Genomic DNA, 24,698 nt, shown 5'->3' with positions numbered 1-24,698 from the left:
GAAATGTTTCTTGTCCCATAATTTTGTCACCAACTGATTCATTGTGCTAAAAGAACATTCAGCACTAGCAGTTGAAACAGGAATACAGCACTAGCAGTTGAAACAGGAATACAGCACAGCTTGATACATAATGTCTTATTTGATTCCAAAATTGAATGTATAAGATTGTTGTTGAATTGGTTTTCTGTTTTTGTCGCACACTTAAATGAGTGCATGTCAATCCACAAAGAATCAAAGTTCAAGTTTAGACAAGACCAGATAATCTTTATGTGGTCTTGTCTAAACTTGAACTTTGATTCTTTGTGGATTGACCAATTGGTATTCGACCAATTGTTCTAACTGAAGATATTAGTACAAGTTACAAAACAATCCTTCATTTGGCTGAACATGGTATCAACAAATTTTTTTGCTGTTTTGTAACGTACTAATATCTTCATTTAGAACAATTGGTCGAATATGATGAATAGTTTCAAGCATTTTATAATTTTTACAAATTGTACTTTCTGGGTTTTGTTCGATACAATCTGGAGATATATTTTCTAAATGTTGTACTGTCGAGTTGATAAGCATCAGCAGTGAAGACAAGTGGAGCTCTTCCTTTCGTTAAATTGTACTGAAATTTGAAACAGTGAATATGGCAAGATGCAGAGATTAATTAAAAGGCTAGACATTTTTTAATTCCAATTAAATTCCTCCTGCCGGTGATGCAAGATTAGCTCTGTCTTTGTGAATATGTTCACATGTCATCGTGATGCTACTATAACACAACTTCACTGCATTAATCGATTGGAAATTGTTCAGCCAACGAACTTCAATCGTTTTGAGAATTGTCAACAGTGACATTTCTAGGACAGCTCGTACATCATGAAATACAAGCACTTGCTGGCTTACATAATACTGGACTTACAGAAATTCGACTTTACGTAAGTTTTTGCTAGCAAGTGCAAGCTTAAAAAATCTTGGAAATGTATTTTGCATCCCACAGGAATAAATGGAAGTATCGTGAAAATATTGTAATGTGAACCCAATAACACGGCGCCTCCGTAGCCAGGTGGGAAGGAGCAGCAATGCGTAGCACACGCTTCTTAATTTGACCGGGGTTCGAGCCTGTCCCCACCAAATACGGAGGATACGGAAAGGTCAGGGAATGACCACCACATATTCCCGGAGCAATATGGCCTAAGTTGCTAATGCTCCTAAAAACCAAATAACAAACAAACAATAACACATTTTTTTTTTTTTTTTTTTGTAATTCGTTCCAAGACAGACCTCTGAAGTTGAAATTTTCTATATAACTAAGCTGTTTATCTCTCTATAAGGTCATTTTTACATGGAAATTGCACTACACTTTCATTATTAGCATATGTTCCATTATAAGAATCAATTTTGAATGCCTTTGTGAATTTTTCTAGAACACATTTCTGGAGGTCACAACCATAAAACAATTTGCACTTTCCGGTTTATTGGGCTTTTCTGTTAGCGCTTATTGCATTTGTGATAATACCGATAGCTTTGGGTTTTTACGTTACGGTACAGTATTACAGTGAAATGAGTTCCCCCTTCACTGAAATCTTCAATCATATAAAAAACAAATTTTCAGAATCTCCTCTTCATTCCTATTTACTTATTACAATTGTGAAGGGAAAGGTACCAACGGAAAGTGCAAGTGCTGGCAGTGCTAGGAAATGAAACAAAACTGATTTAGAAACGAAGATGAAAATGATTAAGTACGAAGCAGGACAAAGTTTGTCATCTATTGCATGAGTTAGGTCTCGCTGCTTCCACAGTGAATACTATTTTAAAGTACAGTGCACGTATAAAAGAACATGTTAAAGGATCAACGCAGTTAAGATCAACCATGATCACAAAACAGCATTCAGGTGTTATATCGAAGATGGAAAAAGCTATTAATAATATGGATGGAAAATCAGATTCAGAAGCAAGTGCCTGAGTCTAATGGCCATTCAAGCAAAAGCAAGAAGTATTTATGAAGATATTAAGGATAACTACAGCAAACCCCAAGCCAAGTCCGTGGCAAGCAATGGGTAGTTTAATAGGTTCAAGCATCGTGCTGGTTTCCAAAACATTAAAGTATGCGGTGAAGTCGCCAGCGACGATTCTGCAGCTGCAGAGAAATTTTGTGATGTGCTGGAAAATACCCCTCATAAATTTCCACAGCCCTCAACTTCTGCAGCGGCATGCTTATCAGCTGGAGAGTTAATTCTGGAAACGATGCTCGAAAGGTAAAACTTGCTGATGTTATGCCTGTCTCCTCTCTCTTTTTGTAATTTTATAATTTTGAAATTTTTGTAATTTTGTACACTTTTGTAATTTTTCCTGCACGTGAGAATAAAAAAATTGAATAAATAATTCTATTTACATGTTCTTTGAACATTTATTTTTCGCTTCAATCAAATTCAGCGTGCATAGTTGCGAGTGCTACATAAGCATTTAGGGAAATTCTGACTTACATAGAGTCCATGGAATGCAACCCTTATGTAAGTCAGGGAGTGGCTGTATATTCTATCAAGCTTTGATTTATGAAACAAGTTGTAGATGTCTTTCATAACATGTAATACATGTTTGATGGTTAGATATTTATTTTTTGCAGTAGTTAATGCTAATGACACTGAAAGGCCAGAATTCATGGGATACCTGGTTCCTGGGCAATACAACGCTGTCATCCCTCTTGCTAGTGGATGAAACCACCGCTTGGGAGGTATATAGGTACACTGCATTCATGTAGGCAGTAATTCGATGTCAGTATGGATAAACATCATGAGTTAACCAACTTTGAAAGAGGGATGATAGTGGATGCTTGACGCATAGGTCACTCTATTGTGGAGGTGGTACAGAAATTGCACTATTCCCGTTCGATGGTATCAAGAGTGTATCAAGAATATGCCATTTCCGGAATAACATCTCATCGTGGACAATGCTGTGGAGGGGAAAAAGGTGGTGGATGAACATGGCTGTCGATGTCTATCTCGCATTGTTTCGGCCAACCAGAGAACGACAGTGGCACAAATCACTGCTGACTTCAACGAGGGAGGTGCCAGAAACATCTCCACCAAGACCATCAGGTAATCATTAGCTGCAATAGATTATGGGAGCCACAGATCCACCGGTCTCTTTGCTAACACCACGATACAGGACTCTATGCCTTAACTGGGCAAAAGAACATCAGCACTGGACCTTAGATGATTGGAGATGGCTCACCTGGTCTGATGAGTCCAGTTTCCAGTTATTTCGAGCAGACGGGAGGGTGCGTATTTGGTGGAAACTGAACGAAGCTATGCACCAGTCATGTCAACAAGGAACTGTTTAGGCAGGTGGATGGTGGGTAATGGTCTGGGGCATGTTCAACTGACACGTTGGGAACTCTGGGAATCTCCAAATGGTCGAGGTTATGTGTCCATCCTTGCAAACCATCTGCATCCCTTCATGGTCATCGTGCACTGACAGAGCCATGGTGACGAGAAAATGGTTCCAAGAGCATTCCACAGATTTTGCCACCATGGAATGGCCTCCCCATTCACTGAACATGTATCCTGTGGAGAATTTTTGGGATGCTGTGGAAAGGTCTGTTTGAGCTTTCGATCCTCCACCCAGGAATGCAATGGAATTATGGACAGTGCTGCAGCAAGAATGGATGGAAATATCTGTTGAACGCTTTCATGAACTTGTGGACTCAATACCTTGCTATGTGACTGCTCTTTTCTGGGAAAAACGTGGGCCTATCCGTTACTAGGTAAGTACCGGGTAGTAATGGGTACACGTTACTTACTAGGTAAGTATCCCATGATTTCTGTCCACTCAGTGTACATCTTTGTGTCATTATAGAAACTTTCCTCCAAACTCCAATAATACTCCCAGAAAAATTTGCAGCACCAAAGGCACAGGCTACTAAATATTTTAAGTCAATGTTTCTCTGTTTAAATTCTCTCATGATAATTTGAGTTATTGTTTCCGCATCTGTACTGTAATGTTTGATCAAACAGAAACATTTCCCTGATATTATTTCCATCATACACAAAACATATTAAGATAGTAATTTCAGTTATATTATTGATATTCGTTAATTCATCGGCCATTAAAGAGAAGTATTTACCTTTAATGTTCTTTACATTCTGCTTTTCGTGTACTTTGGCAATACATGAAAGAAATTCAGATCCATTTGCTTTACTGATATATGTTGAATAGCTGCTTTGCTCTTCTAACCAGGTGTTTAGGGTTTCATTGCGTTTAAGTACAGCAGGCCCCCGTTATAACGCGGTTCGCTTTACGCTGATTCGCTATAACGCTGTTCTTATATTATAACCCGTATCTGACTATAACGCTGTCACAGATCACTATAACGCTCTTTTACAGATTACATTTTTGACATATTAACGAAATCGTTTCATTTGATGGAGTTGATAGCTTGAAAATGAATATCAAAACAGCATTAAAACGTTTCCCACGCCGACTTAAGAAATTTTCCCACGCTCAGTGAAATTTTCTCGCACGCTAATTTAGTTTCAGTACAGTGACTTGTTTACGTAGTTCCGAGATCAACATTTTAAAAAATGATCAAGTACTGTATATTGCTTATAATATTTGCGTTATATGCATTTATCCGAAGTCTAGTCATCACTCAGTAGAGTATTAGACATCGTGCGTAACGGAAAGTTTACTTGAACATTGTATCGTAATTAATTCAACCAACGCAGTTACATTTTGGAAGAGCTAATAATGACTGAAAGGAATGAAAAAGCAACAACGTCTGGGCGCAGTACGAAGACTATAAATGTAAGAAAAAGACTGAATTTGAAAATTAAATTAGACGTTTTGAAGCGAATCGATTCCGGTCAACGACAAACGGGTGTGTGCCATAATTTAGGATTTGCAACTTTAACTGTTAGAACAATTATAAAAAAATAAAGAATTAATTTTTGCAGCGGAAAGATAGCTGTTCCACTGCAAGCAACTAGGGCTAGGCCGGCTATTAGGATTGAAATGGAAAGACTTTAATTTTATTGAAGATAATATTCCAATGCAGAATTCAGTTAAGTTAAATATTAAAAAAACGAGAGAGAGAGAAAGAGATTAGCCAATATGATGATCTGAAGAAAACTCGCCTAAAAAAAAAAAATGTGGAACCATTTAAAACTGGTAGGGGCTGGTTGAATAGATTTAAAATCCAGGGAGAAGCCGCAAGTGCAGATCAAGGAGCCGAAACTTTCAAAAAAGAACTTGTTAAAATTATTGAAGAGGGGTATTATGTGTTATCCTTCTCAACAAGTTTTTTAACATAGATGAAGCAGGACTTTTGTGGAAACGAATGCCTAATAGAAGTTTCATATTGAAAGAAGAAAAAAAACATGCCAGGTTTCAAAGCGGCGAAGGATCGGGTGACTTTATTGTTGGTTGTAACGCTGCGGGGGATTTAAAATTAATACCCCTTTTAGTTTATTTGGAAGAGGGCCAAAGTTCAACTCAAAATTTACACATATTTCATGATTAAATTCATCAATTAAATTAAATTCATTATTTTAATTGGAATTTTAAATTTACTTTTGATATGCAAGTAGTTACCACATAATTATACGTATGCAATGCAGAATATTTTATATGTGCAAATATTTGAATATTAAATATTTTGACCGACATTTGTGCATCTTTTCATTACTGTTTATTATTCATTAGGAAATATCCTATGGCACCGTCCGCAGCTCATAAATACATATGTTACCTTATGGGAAAGCGGCGCTCGCTTAGCGCGGATTCATTTAGCGCTCTGTTTTTCCGGAACGAATGATCAGCGTTAAGCGGGGGTCACCTGTATTATTCATTTAATTAAAGGTTCATATTCTTTGTGTGAGTTATTTCTTTAGCTAAAAAATATAAACCCTCAATTAAAACACACAGATTTTCTGTTATCACATTTCTGTTTTTCGCTTTCATTAATTAGCACAGAATGAATTGGTTTATGCAATCCTTGTGAACAAATTTTCTCCAAAGAAAGACTGTATGCATGCTTCTCAGAATTATTGTTTTTCAAGATTAACAGTTTTTCTGCTTGCCTTCCAGAAATTATTGAAAGGCACCATAATAAATATGGCAACAATGTTTTGCAGCGCATTCAAGTAATTTCTTAGAAAAACCTCGCAAAACTTACAAAATGCTCCACCGCGAGATTTGTCAAAGTATAACCAGCTGTACTTAGTTTCCCAATTTTTGTTAGAATTTATATATTTTTTCGCGTTTTCTAGTTGCCTACCTCTTTCTGCAACAATTTCCACACTTCATCTGTGTAGGAATTAGTGCCTGTGTTACTATTCTTGGTTTTCTGTCACTGATGCCATGTTTCTTCGTTCTCTTCTTTTTCCTCGATAGTAATCACAGGTTTATTTTCTGCTTCTACTTCAGAACTAAGTTTTTGCTTTTTAGAAAAAAATTAAAGTAGTCTTTTGTACTGCTTTTTCAGTACAAAAGAGGGATAATACTATTTTTTATTATAAATGAAACCTGCTAAAGTGCTAAATGATACAACATGAACAGCATTAAAAATATTTAAACTTAACACCTAAAAAAACTACGGAACACCGTTCAGAACACGAAAAGTAAACTCCACTTCCGTGTTCTCTAATTTATACAAAGTTGACATTCGTACTGATAAGCTACGGTAGAACCTACTTTTACGATGGACTCTCCATAATAAAATAAGGTTCACTAAAAATGGCAGTTGAAGGCTATGCAATACGTAGTAAGTGCCAGTTGTGATCATGTTTGCAAATTGAATTTTGATTCTATTAAACAGTGATTGTAATAAGTAAAAATAGGTTTAACATTATCCACAGGCTATAAAAATAAAGATATAAAATACAAATTTACACTTTATTAGCTTACCAATTAACAAAATTAAATAATACGAAAAATAGGAAGAATATTATCCACAGGCTAGCAAAATAAAAATATATTGCTTAATTAATAGATAACAGAGCATCAATGGCTCAATAAGTTTTTTTTTTTTTTTTTTATGTTATTAGCATTAGCATTAATAGAGGCATTTGATGCAAGAAAGCAAGCTTATGCAGCATCAGCCAAAAAAAAAAAATAAAATAAAATAAAATAAATAAAAAATAACCACTCCTAGGGGTGAAGTGGGAGCACTTCACCCCTCTCTTTGTTCAAAATACCTGTCCAGCTGAGCCTTAAACTTATTTAGGCTATCAACTTCCATGACAAGGGATGGAAGTCTGTTCCACCAACCAACCACCCACTGGCTAAAGGCAAATTTCTGCACGTCTATCCTACATCTGTCTTTCCTCAATTTGAATTTATGCCCTCTCAGGTGATTATTCTGAGCAAGAGGAAGAATCCCATCAGCATTGAGCATGCTCAAACCATTCAAGGCTTTATACACCTCTATCAGATCACCTCGCTGGTGCCTAGTCTCCAGACACTGTAATTTGCAAAACTTAAGCCTTTCTTCGTAAGAGCAACCCTTTGTTCCATTCACTAATCTTGTTGCCCTTCTCTGTACTCGTTCCAGCAGCTCTACATCCTTCTTGAAATGAGGCCTCCAGGCCTGTATACAGTACTCTAGGTGTGGCCTGGCCATTGCCTTATACAAGGGAATAATCACCTCCTTATCCCTGCTAGAAAAATTCCTATATATCATTGACAATACACCATGAGCTACTCTTGCAGCCCGTCTGCACTGCTCAGAGAACTTCATATCTGCCTGCACAACTACCCCCAGGTCCCTTTCATTCTCTACCACTGTCAGTGTAGTAACAGGGTTGATACGTTGCTCTGGGGTTGCTGTTTCCCATATGTAGTACTTTACATTTGTCACAGTTAAACTTCATTTTCCACCTCTCAGCCCATCTGCTCAACCTTTCCAGATCCTGCTGCAGCAGCATAGTGTCAGTAGTGTTCTTGACAACCCTGCCAACCTTTGTATCGTCTGCAAACTTGGACATTAAGCTTGATATACCATCATCAATATCATTTATAAATACAGAAAACAATAATGGACCCAATACTGAACCCTGAAGGACTCCACTAATAACATTAGTCCACGATGAGCAGTGTCCATTGATTACCACTCTGTCTTCTCCCCCTCAACCACCCATTTACCCATAGCAGCAATTTGCCTCCAATGCCATACTGCTCCAATTTGTGCAGCAGTCTTCCATGTGCAACAGTATCAAAAGCCTTTCTAAGATCCAAGTATATAATATCAAAGTTATTCCCTGCATCCAGTTCTTTTGTGACTGCATCATAGTATACAATCAAATTGGTCAGGCAAGACTTCCCCTTAACAAAACCATGCTGTGTCCGAGCTATAACTGAAGTCTTGTCTAGATGATCCTGCAGTGCTTCTTTAACCAGTGCCTCCATTAATTTTCCGGGAACAGAAGTTAAACTCACAGGTCTATAATTACTTGTGTCAGCCTTTGATCCTCCTTTGTGAATTGGGGTCACATTTTCACATCTCCAGTCCATGGGTACCTCCCCTGAGTGCAAGGAAGCTCTCATAATTATGGCTAAGGGTTTGCTTACTTCGTTTGCTGCCTCCTTTAATATAACTGGATAGATCCCATCCATCCCAGGTGCCTTTCTTGTGTTTATCTTTAACAATTTCTCCTCCACTTTACTCTGAGTTCTACGTTATAAGTAAATTAATTTAAAAATGGAAGAATTACCTCTATGATGTCTTGCAGAACACTTCGGTGCTGATACTCTCTGTAGTTGAATGACAAGAACTCTCTCTTAGACAAGATCAGTGATCCAACGCACCACGGATTACGTGGTGCATTGGATCACTGATCTTGTTCGGGGAATTTTGTTACTTTCCTGAAGTGGGAAGTAACAAAATTCCTTAGTCTCTTAATATTTCAGAGGATTCTTAATAATAATTCTTAATGTCTTAATAATATTAGTTTTAAAGTATTAAAAAGTATGCATTCACTATGTATCTATTTGGTCCCATAGCAGTTAAATTCTTTTAATAATACAGTCATTTTGTATTCTTTCATTCAAGATTGGGGTGGTGGTTTGATGTATTCTGGGGTCTGGCTTGGTGTCTGTGGGTCCCCGATTCCATGGTGCATTGGAACACTGATGTTGTCTATGAGAGAGTGGAATACATGTAATCGATTTGTATAGTCATTCAACTACGGAGAGTATCAGCACCGAAGTGTTCTGCAAGACATCATAGAGGTAATTCTTCCATTTTTAAATAAATAGCTCAATTAATATATATACTAGCTAAACATAAGTTTGTAATCTGATATTTCTCTTCACTGACTTTTTTTGGGGAAAGGGGGTTGTAAAATTAAAAAAAAAACAGTAAAGAAAGATAAGCATTAATAATTAACAAAGAACACAGCACGTATAAATTGCAACACGATATGCGCAAATGAGACAGAGTAAAAAGTTCATGAAGTTTAGACATAGGAATGAAGAGAAGATTCTGAAAATTTATTCACATATTTTTTTATATGATTGAAGATTTCATGGAAGGGGAAAGACATTTCACCACAATAACATAGGAACCCACACAATTCCAGCTATCTGTGTTATCACAAATGCAACAAGATTGAGTTTACTACTCGTTTATAATAACTAATAAAAATTCCGAATAAACTGGAAACTGCAAATTAACAATATTGTGATGACCAGAAATGGGCTTCAGAAAATATCACAAAGGTGCTCAAAATTGATTCTTAAAACCGAATATATGCATCTAATAGACAATGATAGTGTAGTGCATTTTAATGATTTCAATTGGTTTTCAGCACTCATTTCTTTCTCACTTTATGAAATGCCGACTGAAACTTCACTGTCGACCAAATCCTAACTTCACTGAAAGAGCATTCTATCCCAACTGCACTGTTTGCATGACTTTGAGTGATATAATTTTTAAAAGGTGGCGAGGGTAAAAGAATCAAAATGGGATATCCCTGTGATTGGCTGAATTTTTCTCATTTCAGTTCCTGCACATTTTCTTTGTTTCAGCTTTCCATATGTGTATATAGCTATATTACTTCTTTGTCCTTTGAAGGGCATTTGTCAAGGTAACCTGGCAACAGATGATCCCACTACAAACAAAGTTATAAAATGTATTGTTTAGAGGCTACCACCAAGTCGTTGTCTTGTTTGCAGTATACAAATGGACAATTAGCCACAAGATGATGCTTGCTGTGAAAAAAAAACAAATGAACAATAAAATGAAAATGCCGACACTCAAAATAGTGGCTTTTTGTTACAATTTATGCAGCCAGAAACGGTGCCCATTTAATTAACTTTACAGGTGGTAGGAGTACCACTATGGGAAACTGTGCTTTTGTTGATGTGATTTTTTGTATTGGGTTTATTTGATATAAATTTATTGAATTTGTATTTTATAATTTCAACAATGTAAATCGATAAAATGGGCCCTAAAGAGCGCAGTAAGGAGAAAATTTCAATTAAAATTAAAGAAAATATTTGGTGATAATTTCAGCATCCGAAATTTTGGAACAAATATTAAAATAAATATTACTATTTTTTGCCGATGGGGGGGGGGAGGAGGATTTTATTTTACTTGAGGTGAAACACTCTTGTTACCTCCCTGGATTCAAAACTGTCATAAATTTGTCCGTCCTGATTTATGTACACAAGTGTTTGTGCAGTTTTAGTGTGAGGTTGGGTTGGTTGTGTTGTTCATTCGGCCTCTTAGCCTAGGGGCCTAAGTATTAATTTTTCTTTGATAAATTTAGCATGCAGGATGAAACTCAATGAGTAAACTAGCATAATTCCTAGCATGATGCCTAAGTAGTAGAAGTATATTTAAATGGTTGTGCATTATATCTGATCACAGGAGGATGCCCTTTATCCAAAGGAGCCTCCGTAGCCAGGCGGGAAGGAGCAGCAGTTATTATGGGCCTATATGAGAGTTTGAAGGACAGGGTGGATGCCCTCGAAAGATCTAAATTGAGGGGCCCATAAGGCTCTCAGCTGCCCACATCAAACGCCAGAGCTTGCACTTCGTCATCACACAACACAGCGGCAACCCCCAAGGCAGATTGCGCTGGTCCCAAAGGAACTAGTAGTTGTTGGTGACTCTATTGTCAGGGAAACGGGAAACATCCTTTGTAGAAAGGATAGATGGAACAGGACCAGGGTATGTCTGCCAGGGGCAAAGGTTGATGACGTTGTAGAGCAGATATCATCTTTTAAGGGCACAAAAGGTGATATAGTTGTACACGTTGGCAGTAATGATATTAAGAGTAGGAGACCGGCAGAATTACTTAACAAGTACAGGTCACTGATGAAAAAAAGCCGTGAATTAGGGTTGAATTTGAAAGTGTCTGCAATTCTGCCCAGACACGATAGGAGGGAGTATATGATGAGAGCCTTGTCGATCAATTCAGCCCTGGAAAGATCGTGCAAGGCTCAAGGGGTAGAATTTTTTTCAGCCTGGACTGTACTTGTTAACAGGAGAGACTGCTTCTACAGGGATGGGATACACTTAAATAGAAAGGGTGCAAGAATATTTGCTGATGCTATCGAGGCAGTGTTAGATGGTTCGGAAAACTGATAGCTTGGGGGGATACAAGAACTAATAGTTTAACAGTAGCCATAGGCAGAGGTGAAGGTGATTCTTGCACAACTTCTATTACAACAAGTAGCGACCAGGAGCAAGGTGTGTTGGGGGTTTCAGGGACGGATGGCAGTCATCGTGAAACAGGTGAGTATATGGGATGTGTTAGAGTGGTTGGGAATAGGAATAGGTGCATGTATACTTGCATGTATACCAATGCTAGAAGTATAGTAAATAAATTTGATGAATTTGAAGTGTTGGTCAAGACATCAAAGGCGGATATTGTTGGAATATCAGAGACGTGGTGTCACACAGATATAAGGAATGCCGAACTGAATTTGGGGAGTACAATGTGTACAGAAAGGATAGACAGGATAGGAAGGGAGGAGGTGTTATGCTGTTAATAAAGAAAGACATAAAATCAAAAGAAGTGCATCCAGTTGATATAGATGAACAGTGCACTGTTGAGTCAGTTTGGTGTGACATAAGCACTGCGAAAGCAAAAATTAGAGTAGGAGTGTGTTATAGGCCTAATGACTCGAATGAATACAATGAACAATTGTACAGAGAAATAGAGTGGGCTAGTAAATCGGAATGTCTTATAATGGGGGATTTTAACTTCCCAGATATTGACTGGAACTTGTGGGTTGGGCACTCACACACTAGTCAGACTTTTATGGATTTATTGGATGATTGTTTTCTGCAGCAGCATTAGCATTAGTAGAGGCATTTGATGCAAGAAAGCAAGCTTATGCAGCATCAGCCAAAAAAAAAAACCCACTTCCACTTCACCCCTCTGTTCGTTCAAAATACCTGTCCAGCTGAGCCTTAAACTTATTTAGGCTATCAACCTCCACTACAAGGGATGGAAGTCGGTTCCACCAACAAACCACCCGCTGGCTAAAGGCAAATTTCCGCACGTCTATCCTACATCTGTCTTTCCTCAATTTGAATTTATGCCCTCTCAGGTGATTATTCTGAGCTAGAGGAAGAATCCCATCAGCATTGAACATGCTCAAACCATTCAAGGCTTTATACACCTCTATCAGATCACCTCGCTGGTGCCTAGTCTCCAGACACTAATTTGCAAAACTTAAGCCTTTCTTTGTAAGAGCACCCCTTTGTTCCATTCACTAATCTTGTTGCCCTTCTCTGTACTCGTTCCAGCAGCTCTACATCCTTCTTGACATGAGGCCTCCAGACCTGTATACAGTACTCTAGGTGTGGCCTGACCATTGCCTTATACAAGGGAATAATCACCTCCTTATCCCTGCTGGAAAAATTCCTGTATATCATTGACAATACTCCATGAGCTACTCTTGCAGCCCGTCTGCACTGCTCAGAGAACTTCATATCTGCCTGCACAACCACCCCCAAGTCCCTTTCATTCTCTACCAATGTCAGTGTAGTACCACAGAGTTGATACATTGCTCTGGGGTTGCTGTTTCCCACGTGTAGTACTTTACATTTGTCAATGTTAAACTTCATTTGCCACCTCTCAGCCCATCTGTTCAACCTTTCCAGATCCTGTTGCAGCAGCATAGTGTCAGTAGTGTCCTTGACAACCCTGCCAACCTTTGTATCGTCTGCAAACTTGGACATTAAGCTTGATATACCATCATCAATATCATTTATAAATACAGAAAACAATAATGGACCCAACATTGAGCCCTGAGGGACTCCACTAATAACATTAGTCCAAGATGAGCAGTGTCCATTGATTACCACTCTCTGTCTTCTCCCCCTCAACCACCCCTTTATCCATAGTAGCAATTTGCCTCCAATGTCACATTGCTCCAATTTGTGTAGCAGTCTTCCATGTGCTATTCCATTGTATAAGGCAATGGTCAGGCCACACCTAGAGTACTGTATACAGGTCTGGAGGCCTAATTTCAAGAAGGATGTAGAGCTGCTGGAACGAGTACAGAGAAGATTAGTGATTAGTGAATGGAACAAAGGGGTGCTCTTACGAAGAAAGGCTTAAGTTTTGCAAATTACAGTGTCTGGAGACTAGGCACCAGCGAGGTGATCTGATAGAGGTGTATAAAGCCTTGAATGGTTTAAGCATGCTCAATGCTCATGGGATTCTTCCTCTAGCTCAGAAAAATCACCTGAGAGGGCATAAATTCAAATTGAGGAAGGACAGATGTAGGATGGACGCGCGCAAATTTCCCTTTAGCCAGAGGGTGGTTGGTTGGTGGAACAGACTGTCATCCCTTGTGGTGGAGGTTGATAGCCTAAATAAGTTTAAGGCTCAGCTGGACAGGTATTTTGAACGAACAGAGGGGTGAAGTGGAAGTGGGTTTTTTTTTTTTTTTTTTTTGGCTGATGCTGCATAAGCTTGCTTTCTTGCATCAAATGCCTCTACTAATGCTAATGTGCAACAGTATCAAAAGCCTTTCTAAGATCCAAGTATATAATATCAAAGCTATTCCCTGCATCCAGTTCTTTTGTGACTGCATCATAGTATCCAATCAAATTGGTCAGGCAAGACTTCCTCTTAACAAAACCATGCTGTGTCCGAGCTATAACTGAAGTCTTGTCTAAATGATCCTGCAGTGCTTCTTTAACCAGTGCCTCCATTAATTTTCCTGGAACAGAAGTTAAGCTCACACAATTACTTGTTCTTTGATCCTCCTTTGTGAATTGGGGTCACATTTGCACATTTCCAGTCTATGGGTACCTCCCCTGAGTCCAAGGAAGCTCTCATAATTATGGCTAAGGGTTTGCTTACTTCCTTTGCTGCCTCCTTTAATATAACTGGATAGATCCCATCTACCCTGGGTGCCTTTCTTGTGTTTATCTTCAGCAGTTTCTCCTCCACTTTACTCCCAGTTATTTCAAGATTCTGTAGCTTACTGCTAGAGTTGAATACACCTCTGGCATTCCCCTCGCTGAACAACTCCTCACATGTGAATGTTGATGCAAAATATTCATTTAGTTAGTTAGCTACCTGAGCAGGATCATCAACAGTTGACCCGTCAATATCAAGTGGACCAATCTGATTCATCCCCTTCCTTCTAGAGTTTACATAAGTAAAGAACTCTTTGCTGTTTTTCTTTGCATCTCTTGCCAAAGATTTCTCGTAATCTGCCTTCGCCTGCCTAACCTCCTTTGTAACTTGGTTAATCAACTTGTATCTATTATAGGCTTCTGTGTCATGTGTTAATTTGTAAGTATCCCATGCATTTTTCTTCTCTGCCATATGCCTCATTAGTTCATCTGACATCCATTTTGGCCTAAACCTTGAACAATATTTCTTAGTTGGTATATAAAGCCTAGTAGCTTCCAAGATAAGTTCTCTGAATGCTTCCCATTTTGAATTTGCTGTTGGTAACACCATCAGTTGGTCCCACTGTATAGAATTTAAATACTGTCTCAGTCCATCGTAGTCGCCTTTACGGAAGCAATAACCCTTCCCTTTACCCCTAATGGTAGTTACCTCTTTGAGTAAATACCACTTCAGCACACTGTGATCACTGCCACCTAGTGGTTCATTTATCTGCAGATTCTTAATGCAGTTCGAGAGGCAACCAGAGAAAGTAATACTCTTCATCTGGTTATCAGCAGTGTTGTTGTTGTTGTTATTTGGATTTTAGGAGCATTAGCAACTAAGGCCATATTGCTCCGGGATATGCGGTGGTCATTCCCTGACCTTCCCGCATCCCCCGTATTTGGTGGTGACGGGCTCGAACCCCGGTCTAATCAAGAAGCGTGTGCTGCTCCTTCCCACCTGGCTACGGAGGAGCCTTATCAGCAGTGATCATTCATGTATCAGGAATTTGCAGATAAAAGAACCACTAGGTGGCAGTGATCACAGTGTACTGACGTGGGATTTACTTAAAGATTTAATTACCATCAGGGGTAAAGGGAAAGGTTTTTGCTTCCGTAAAGGCGAGTACAGTGGTCTCAAACAGTTTTTAAATTCTGTACAGTGGGATCAACTGACGATGTTATCAACAGTAAATTCTAGGTGGGAAGCATTCAAGGAATTAATCGTGGAAGCTACTAAAAGTTTCATACCTATTAAGAAATATTGTTCAAGGTTTAGGCCTAAATTGTTGTCAAATGAACTAATGAGACTCGTAACAGAGAAGAAAAATGCATGGATGCATATAAATTATCAAGCGACTCAGAAGCCTATGGCAGATATAAGTTAATCTGTAATCAGGTCACAAAGGAGGTTCGGCAGGCGAAGGCAGATTACGAGAAATCCTTGGCAAAAGATGCTAAGAAAAACAGCAAGGATTTCTTTACTTATATAAACTCTAAAAGGAAGGGGATGAATCTGATTGGTCCACTTGACATCGATGGTTCGACTGTTGATGATGCTGCTCAGATAGCAAACAAACTGAATGAGTATTTTGCATCTACATTCACACATGAGGAGTTATTAATTTTTGAAAATGGCAGAAGGTTATCAAATTGTAGCAGGGTGCTTAATGATCTTGTAATAACTGAGAGCAAAGTGGAAGAGAAATTGTTGAAGTTAAACGTAAGAAAAGCACCTGGGGTGGATGGGATCTATCCAGTTATATTAAAGGAGGTGGCAAAGCAACTAAGCAAACCCTTAGCCATAATTATGAGAGCATCCTTGGACTCAGGGGAGGTTCCCATGGACTGGAGATGCGCAAATGTATCCCCAATTCACAACGGGGGATCGAAGGGTGACACGAGTAATTACAGACCAGTTAGTTTAACTTCTGTTTCGGGTAAAATAATGGAGTCGCTGGTTAAAGATGCATTGCAGGATCATCTAGACAAGACTGCAGTAATAATTCAGACACAGCATGGGTTTGTTAAGGGAAAGTCTTGTCTGACAAATTTGATAGGATATTATGATGTGGTTACAAAGGAACTGGATGCAAAAAATAATTTTGATATCATATATTTGGATTTCAAGAAAGCTTTTGACACTGTTGCGCATGGAAGACTTTTGTACAAATTGGAGCAGAATGGTATTAAGGGTAAGTTGCTACAATGGATAAAAGGATGGTTAAGTGGGAGAAGACAGAGGGTGGTAATCAATGGGTGCTGCTCTTCTTGGACTAATGTTATTAGTGGAGTCCCACAGGGTTCGGTGTTAGGTCCACTGTTGTTTTGTATATTTATCAATGATATTGATGAAGGTATATCAAGCTTAATGTCGAAGTTTGCAGATGATACAAAGGTTGGCAGGGTTGTTAATGACAGTAATGGCAGTGTGCTACTTCAACAGGATCTAGATAATTTGGGCAGATGGGCTAAGAAGTGGCAACTGAAGTTTAACCTTGACAAATGCAAAGTACTGCATATGGGTAGAAGTAACCCCACAGAAACGTACCGTGTGGTACTACACTTAAGGTGGTAGAAAATGAAAAAGACCTGGGAGTAATTGTGCAGGCAGACATGAAGTTTTCTGAGCAATGCAGACAGGCTGCTAGGACAGGTCATGGGGTTTTGTCAATGATATATAGGAATTTTGCTAGCAGGGAAAAGGAGGTGATTATCCCTCTGTATAAGGCAATGGTCAGGCCATGCCTTGAGTACTGCGTACAGGTCTGGAGGCTTCATTTTAGGAAGGATGTAGATTTACTTGAGTGTGTACAGAGAAGGGCAACAAGATTGGTGAGGGGAATGAAGTGATCCTCTTACCAAGAGAGGCTTAAGTTCTGCAAATTGCAGTGGCTGGAGACTAGGCACCTGCACGGTGATCTGATTGAGGTATATAAGGCCTTGAATGGGTTGAGCACGCTGAATTCTGATGGGATCCTTCCACTTGTTCAGATTACGAACCTAAGGGGGCATAAATTCAAATTAAGAAAAGACAGATGTAGAATAGATGTGTGGAAATTTGCCTTTAGCCAGCGGGTGGTTAATTGCTGGAACAAACTTCCATCTGTCGTTGTGGAAGTTGATAGTTTGAATAAATTTAAGGAGGAACTGGACAGGCATTTGGAGGGAATGGTGTGATTTTTTTTTTTTTTTTTTTTTTGGCTGATGCTGCATAAGCTCATACATTTGCTTTCTTGCATCACATGCCACTACTACTACTATAGCACACGCTTCTTGATTAGGCCGGGGTTCGAGCCCGTCACCACCAAATATGGAGGATGCAGAAAGGTCAGGGAATGACCACCGCATATCCTGGAGCAATATGGCCTTAGCTGCTAATGCTCCTAAAAACCAAATAACAAACAAAACAAAACAAACAAACCTTTATCCAATTTGCCTTTTTTTTTTTTTTTTAATGTAAACCCCAAACACGAGAGGTGTTAGAACCTATAGTACTTAGTACCGTGCTTGGGTTGCAGGTTGAGAAGACGAAAGAAGATATTTGTTGACATTGGACTTGAACTTCTGTAGACTGTAATTTTCAGGAAATACGTATGAAGGAAGGTTGTTCCAGAAAACAGCACTTGAATGAATAAACGAGGAAGATGAAAAGTTGGTTCTGTGAGTTTGAAGTTGGACAGTAAATGGATGTTGGCTGGTGGCGGCACGTGTTCGGACTGTTTTGAAAGAGAGAGCAGGAATTAAAGAAGCTAATTCAGAAAAACAGTGCCCATGGAAGTATCTGTAGAAGAGGCATGCAGCAGAAACAGTACATCTATGAGACAGTGAGTGCAGAGACTCTGTTAGAGATGAGTCATTAATTAACCTAACTGCCCTCTTCTGAATGGAATCAAGAAGCCTGAGAGAGGGGGCACCACCCCAGATGTGGGAACAATATTCCATGGCAGGGCGGATTTGCGATTTATACAGAGTGAGCATCTGTTTGGAAGAAAAGTAACGCCGAAAGCGAAAGAGAAAACCAAGTTTTTTAGATGCAGAAGAAGCAATATTTGTAATGTGCTTGTGCCAAGAGAGTTTAGAAGTCAGGGTAATCCCCAAAAGAGATATATCATTTTGCCTAGAAATCGAAGTGTCACTAAAGATAAGCATAGGAGCAGAAGAATCCTTTTTGCGAGATTTAAGACAAGACTGAGTTTTAGAAGGTTTGAAATCAACTAAGTTGTCTTTGACCCACTGGAGAATTACCTGAAGATCGGCATTTAAGGAATTGGTAGCAGATTTTCGAGAAGTTGAAGCTGATTGAGCAGGACAAGGTTTCTCAAAATGGAAAGTGGAATGCAATGTGCTATCATCGGCAAAACTATGGATAGGATTTCCAGTCAATGGAAGAAGGTCATTAATATACAAGAGGAAAAGAGTGGGGGAAAGAACTAAACCTTGGTAGACACCGGAATTAGTGGAGAAGTTAGAAGACAGAGAGCCATCTACCATCACCCTCAGGCGCCTCCATAGCCAGGTGGGAAGGAGCAGCAGTGCGTGGCACACGCTTCTTGATTAGACCCGGGTTCGAGCCTGTCACCACCAAATACGGAGGATGCGGAAAGGTCCGCCCGGAGTTCGCCGAAATTGGGTCCACTTGACTTGAGTGTCACCCGAATATCAGTTTCATCAGCGTTTTATACTCCCAGGTAGCAAGTACAGCTTGTCTGGCATATCTGAGAGAATGTCTGTGACAACCTCAAGGACCAATTTATTTCAGCTTTGTGTTACGCCCTAAATTCACACGAGATATTATGAGTGTGTTGGTTTTCCCCGATGAATAAAAACTATAGGAAGCTAGGATACAACAAACCAATAGAAATATAGATTTCAAGGGTTATCTTATCGCCCATTTCGGAAGCCGTGTAAGAATGTTCTTCCATGTTGGAATCCTTATGCCAGTGTGCACGTGGTAATTAAGACATTTTTATCACAACTTTCCCTTGACAAACTGGTTTGTTGTACACCTTTTTCTATCGTATTTAATCTGCATAGCCTATGCCATTTATTAATTCAGCAAGAAATTTTCATTTAGTATCGATAAAATGAAGAAAATGTATGTTCTGACTGATGTTTATCAGTGGTATAAGCATAGTACTTTGTTTATAAAAGTTTATGATATGACCACAGATGGACAGAACCAGTAAAAATATTCAAATATATAGGCACATATCCATTCCTGCTATATATTATATATTAAAATAAATCATTTTTAAATTTTTTTGCAATAGACCTTAAAAGGATGAAAAGGCAACAGAGTTTGACAGATTTTTTCAATAAGAAACCAAAATCAGAATTTGTTGTATCAGAATTGGCCTTGGATGGTACAAAACAGTCATAAGTACAACCACTCCAACTTGAAGAAAGCAGCACGTGAGTTATTGAAATAAAAAACGATAACAACTCCAAAATTGAAAATAATCTTCCTGAATGCTGGACAGTGCAACAATATAACAATTTCAAAGAAAAATATGACGGACTGGTAATTTTTAACAAAAAGTTAGGTTGCGAGTATTGTGCAAAATATATATATATATATATTTTTTTCCTGTTAGTTGTTGGCGCCTCAGCTTCTATAGCCATAATGCACCTCCCAAAGTTTTTACATTTTACTGTGATCCAAGCCCGAGGCGGGAATCGAACCCGCGATCTTTGGGTTGCCAGCCAGGCACTTTACCTACCTGTCTAGCCCGGTCGGCTGTGCAAAATATGACTTTATAAATGAGAAAAGTGTTCATGTGTCAAAAGAATGGAAACGTTTTCAGATTGAGGCATCAGGGAAAAATAAAGAGGTACAACAAGCTTCTTTAAGGAAAAAAATGAAAGAACATTTTTCATCAAAAGCTCATAACATTTGTAAAGAGAACTTAAAACAATATGAGCAGGATTCAATAACAAAAGTAATAGATACGATGAATGAAAAATATTTAAGTGCTACTTGTAGAGTATTTAATACAGTTTACAGCCTGGCAAAAAGATGTAAACCGTTTTCAGACATAGAAGATGAAACAGAAGTGCAAAAAAATAGATTAGATATGGGAATAGGATTACATTCTCATAAAACTGCTGTGAAAGTAGTTGATTTCATTGCAAAGGAAATTAAAAAAAATATATTTAATAAAATTATTGAAAATAATCTGAAAATATGTTTGATTATTGACGAAGCTTCAATGATATCCTGCAAACCAGTTATTATACTTTTCTTAAAAGTTGAGGATTCAGTTACATCACCAACAATTTTCGTTGAACTAGCTGAATTGGAAAAACAAGATGCAAAGACAATATGTTCTTCAGTTATGGGAAGTTTAAATAATGTTGGGCTTACTAAGAACTAACTAGAAAAAAATTTAATAGGATTTTGCTCCGATGGTGCCAGTGTTATGCTTGGGAGAAAATCTGGAGCGAGCACTAGGGTTGCAAAAGAGTTTCCAAACATAACAATATGGCACTGTTTAAATCATCGCCTCCATCTTGTTTTAGATGATTCGATAAAGGAAATAAAGCAAGTAAATCATTTTAAAATATTAATTGATAAGATATATACTATTTTTCATCAATCCAATAAGAACCAAATTGAACTTTCCAAAATATTCGAACAACTTGGAATTGAAATTATAAAGATTGGTAGAGTTTTGGGAGCAAGATGGGCTGCCAGTAGTTTAAGGTCAACCCTAGCTGTGTGGTGCACATATCCAGCACTACAATCACTATTTTTATTCAAATAAAAAGTACTTAGGTATGGCTACCCGCCTTGAAAATATATATTTTATAACTGATTTGGCATTGATGATTGATATTTTAAACGAAATTTCTCTTCTTTCAAATGCACTGCAAGCAAGAAATATAGACATAATAAAGGCTGAAAAACTTGTGATAAGATCTATTAAAGCATTTCAAATGCTTGGAAAGGAAAAGGATCCATACGAAAAAAAAGTTGATGAATTAATTACTTCAGAAACCTTCAAAAATATAAAATTTGTAGAAAATTATCGATTTGTCAGGCTTCCTCGGGAAAGACTTTTAGAAAACATTTTAATGAATTTGAAAAAAAAAAAAAAAAAAAAAGACTAATGGATTGTGAACATTTAAAAGCAAGTTGTAGTCAATTTCAAGAAAGGAATAAATTACAATTTCTCGATTTTTTGGAGCCAAATTACTGGAATATTGAAGAAGTACTAGTTCCATGGAAAGCAGCTGAAGAACCATTGCTCGTATTTAATGACATTTTTAATTACCAAATTGATATTAATGATTATCGAGATTTCGTGGAAAATGTTTTAAAAAATTCCTAGAATTATGCAATTCCTGAAAATGTTCAAAGAGCTAAAAATATTGTCAAAACAGTAAGTTCAGCAGAAGCGGAAAGGGGTTTTCAAAGATGAATATAATATGTTCAGAGAAGAGAAGTCGCCTAACTGTTTCTAATATATCAAACACAATGACTATTAGTCTAATCAGCCTACCTCTAAAGGAATGGGATCCTACTCCTACAGTGAAAAGATGGTTAAGGACAAATCACTCAGCCGATGATGCTCGGATAAAAGCGAAGAAAATTGCAAGTGCAGACGCCAAACAAGAAGCAATATGGAAATATCTTAAATAACAGTTTTATTGTTTTTTGTCAGGTATTATTTAATATTTTTTTCATTAATATTTTAAAACTCATAACATAATCTAGTTTTGTGGACCTCTTTTATTGTTCTTATTTAAGTATTAACTGCATGAAATAATAAACTACCTTTCGGTATATAGTTTTTTTATACTTAGAACGATCATTAGGGCAGTGAACCGGGTTGTTAAATTATTTGAATCCCACCACTGGACGACCCTGTATATATGTACACCCACCCTGAAATGGCTGTCTGGGTGGTTTTCTCCTCTAAGTAACAATAGTCTTTTCTATAAATAAGCATTACTTATTTAAAGTATAACCAGAGAGGAACTCACTGTGAAGGCATTCACGATATGATATGTAATGAAGAGATGCCATTATAATTAATTTCGGTTAACTTTTTTTTTTTTTTTTTTAGTTGTTTGCACATCGGCTTCTGTGGCCATAATGCACCTCCCAAAGTGTTTGCATTTACTCTGATCCAAGCCCGAGGCGGGATTCGAACCCGCGACCTTTGGGTTGCAAAGCAGGCACTTTACCCACCTGGCTAGCCCAGTCAGCGGTTAACTTACTACATATGGACATGATGCATTTGTAGTAACTTATGTCTGTAATTTTTTTTCCTAAGACTTTTAGCTCTGAATTGTTACAAAGCATCTAAAAACATATAGGTACAAAGTTTTAATTTTTGAAAATTTTTAAATCACAACTAAACTTTGTTGTGATTTTGCTATTTGTGATCCACAGATCCCAAATAGCAAAAACCCACACTCTTCATGATCCAGACATAACTCACTCCACAAAATGTTATGTCAAATCTATTGCAGAACTGATTTAACATTTTTGTTGACTTTTTGTTATCAATTTACAAGACATTTATAAGGCAATGGTCATGCCACACCTTGAGTACTGCATACATGTCGGAAGGTCTAATTTTAGGAAAGATGTAGAGCTGCTGAAATGAGTATAGCGAAGGGCAACGAGATCAGTGAGGGGGAACAAAGGGTTGCTCTTACAAAGAAAGGCTTAAGTTCTTCAAATTGCAGCATCTCGGGACTAGGCATCTGCGAGGTGACTGCATCGAGGTGCATAAGGCCTTGAATGGTTTCAGCAAGCTCAACGCTGATGGAATTCTTCCTCTTGTTCAGATTACACACTTGACGGGGCATAAATTGAAACTGAGGAAAGAAAGTTAGTTGTAGAACAGATGTGTGAAATTTTGCATTTATCCAGTGGGTGGTTGATTGCTGGAGCACACTTCCATCTGTCAGAAGTTGATAGCTTAAATAAATTCAAGGAAGAACTGGACAAACTTCTTTTGGAGTGAATGGTCCAGTGAATAGATGGGTTGAAATGGGAAGCTTTTTTTTTTTTTTTGGCTGATGCTGTATAAGCTTACTTTCTTGCATCATATGCCTCTACTAATGCTAATTTTTATTCTATTTTACTGAATCTTATTTTAAAAATTTATATCCTCTGAAAGCACAAGCTGCAGAAAAGACAAAATGCACACAGCAAGTTCGGTGCACTTTTTCATATGCTTTCTAAATTATTGTATCTAATTCAACACACAATGAATGTATTAATATGTATAACCATCATTATCATTACCCATAATTTCCTGTTTTTTTATTTCTGAATCATGGACATCTGCGGCTAAATTTAAGTCTGCCTACTGAATAAGAAAGCCAATTTGCAAATTTTTCTTGCAAGATTATACACTACTATAATTCAATATGTAAAATTAAGACAATAAGATGGACATACCCTTTTGCTGCTTTAAACATTTCTTCCACAATATCTGGACCTGCTTTTCTTTTGCCTGGACCAAGGACTTGCTGACCACTGAAACATAATTAATACAATAAAGCTGGCAGAAAGTCAATGAATGCAATAAATTCAAAGAAAAAGTTAATCTCATAAAAAGATTTGAAACTAAAAATTTTTAACAGAGTTTATAATGTGATATACAAATGAGTATACCATAAAGGCAATGGCATAATGATATGGCTGCTTTTTTTTTAAGTCACAAAGCAATTTTCCAAAGTGATTAATTACAGATTTATTTAATAATTTATTAATTAAATGCAGAAATTTGAGCTTGTGTAAATGATAAGTTTTATGTCAATTTTTAATGTCTTTTTGTTTAATTAACACATTAAATTGTGTTTCTCAAACAGCTTAAATAGTCTTAAGTCATTTGTTGGCATATTTTTAAATTTTGCTAGTGATTTTATATGGTACAACTTACTATTCGTAGCCAGGTGAGCAGGAGCAGTAGTGCATAGCACACGCTTCTTAATTAGACTGGGGGTCCGAGCCTGTGACCACCAAATACGGAGGATGCAGAAGGTCAGTGAATGACCACTGCCTATCCCCAGTCAGGATAAAGGGTGAGGGTTGGTGTCAGGAAGGGTATTCAGCTGTAAAAATTGCATGCCAAAACAATAAAAACGCTGACCCCATATAATAATGGGAAAAAGGCGAGGACAAAAAAAAAAAAAAAAATTCTTACTGTATCAGTGTTTTGGCACGAATATCATAGCATGTAACAAGTAGAGCAGTGAAATAGTAGGGTTTTAACTGCGATGTACAAGTAACTCAAAGTTTATAATCACTTGTTAGGCATATATCTTTTTGTGTCTAGCTAAAAAATTTTACTTTTTAGTAAGTATATAACTAATTTATCACTGC

The 24,698-nt window shown here is 37.7% G+C and overlaps 1 protein-coding gene across 1 annotated transcript in view; it reads right to left on the bottom strand.

The window, feature by feature from the left end:
* Positions 1-24,698, bottom strand: part of LOC150089112 (NSFL1 cofactor p47-like) — a 177,537-nt gene that overhangs the window by 80,758 nt on the left and 72,081 nt on the right. Inside the window, exon 4 of the mRNA XM_090390332.1 lies at positions 23,772-23,849. Coding sequence (XP_090246458.1) covers positions 23,772-23,849 — 78 coding nt within the window. The remainder of the gene's footprint in view (positions 1-23,771; positions 23,850-24,698) is intronic.

The sequence above is a fragment of the Mastigoproctus giganteus genome, chromosome 2, assembly GCF_048544385.1.
Source record: "Mastigoproctus giganteus isolate SK-2022 chromosome 2, ASM4854438v1, whole genome shotgun sequence".
Lineage (NCBI taxonomy): Eukaryota > Metazoa > Arthropoda > Arachnida > Uropygi > Thelyphonidae > Mastigoproctus > Mastigoproctus giganteus.
Note: the sequence above shows the minus strand (reverse complement) of the source record. Positions and strands in the feature narration are given on the sequence as shown.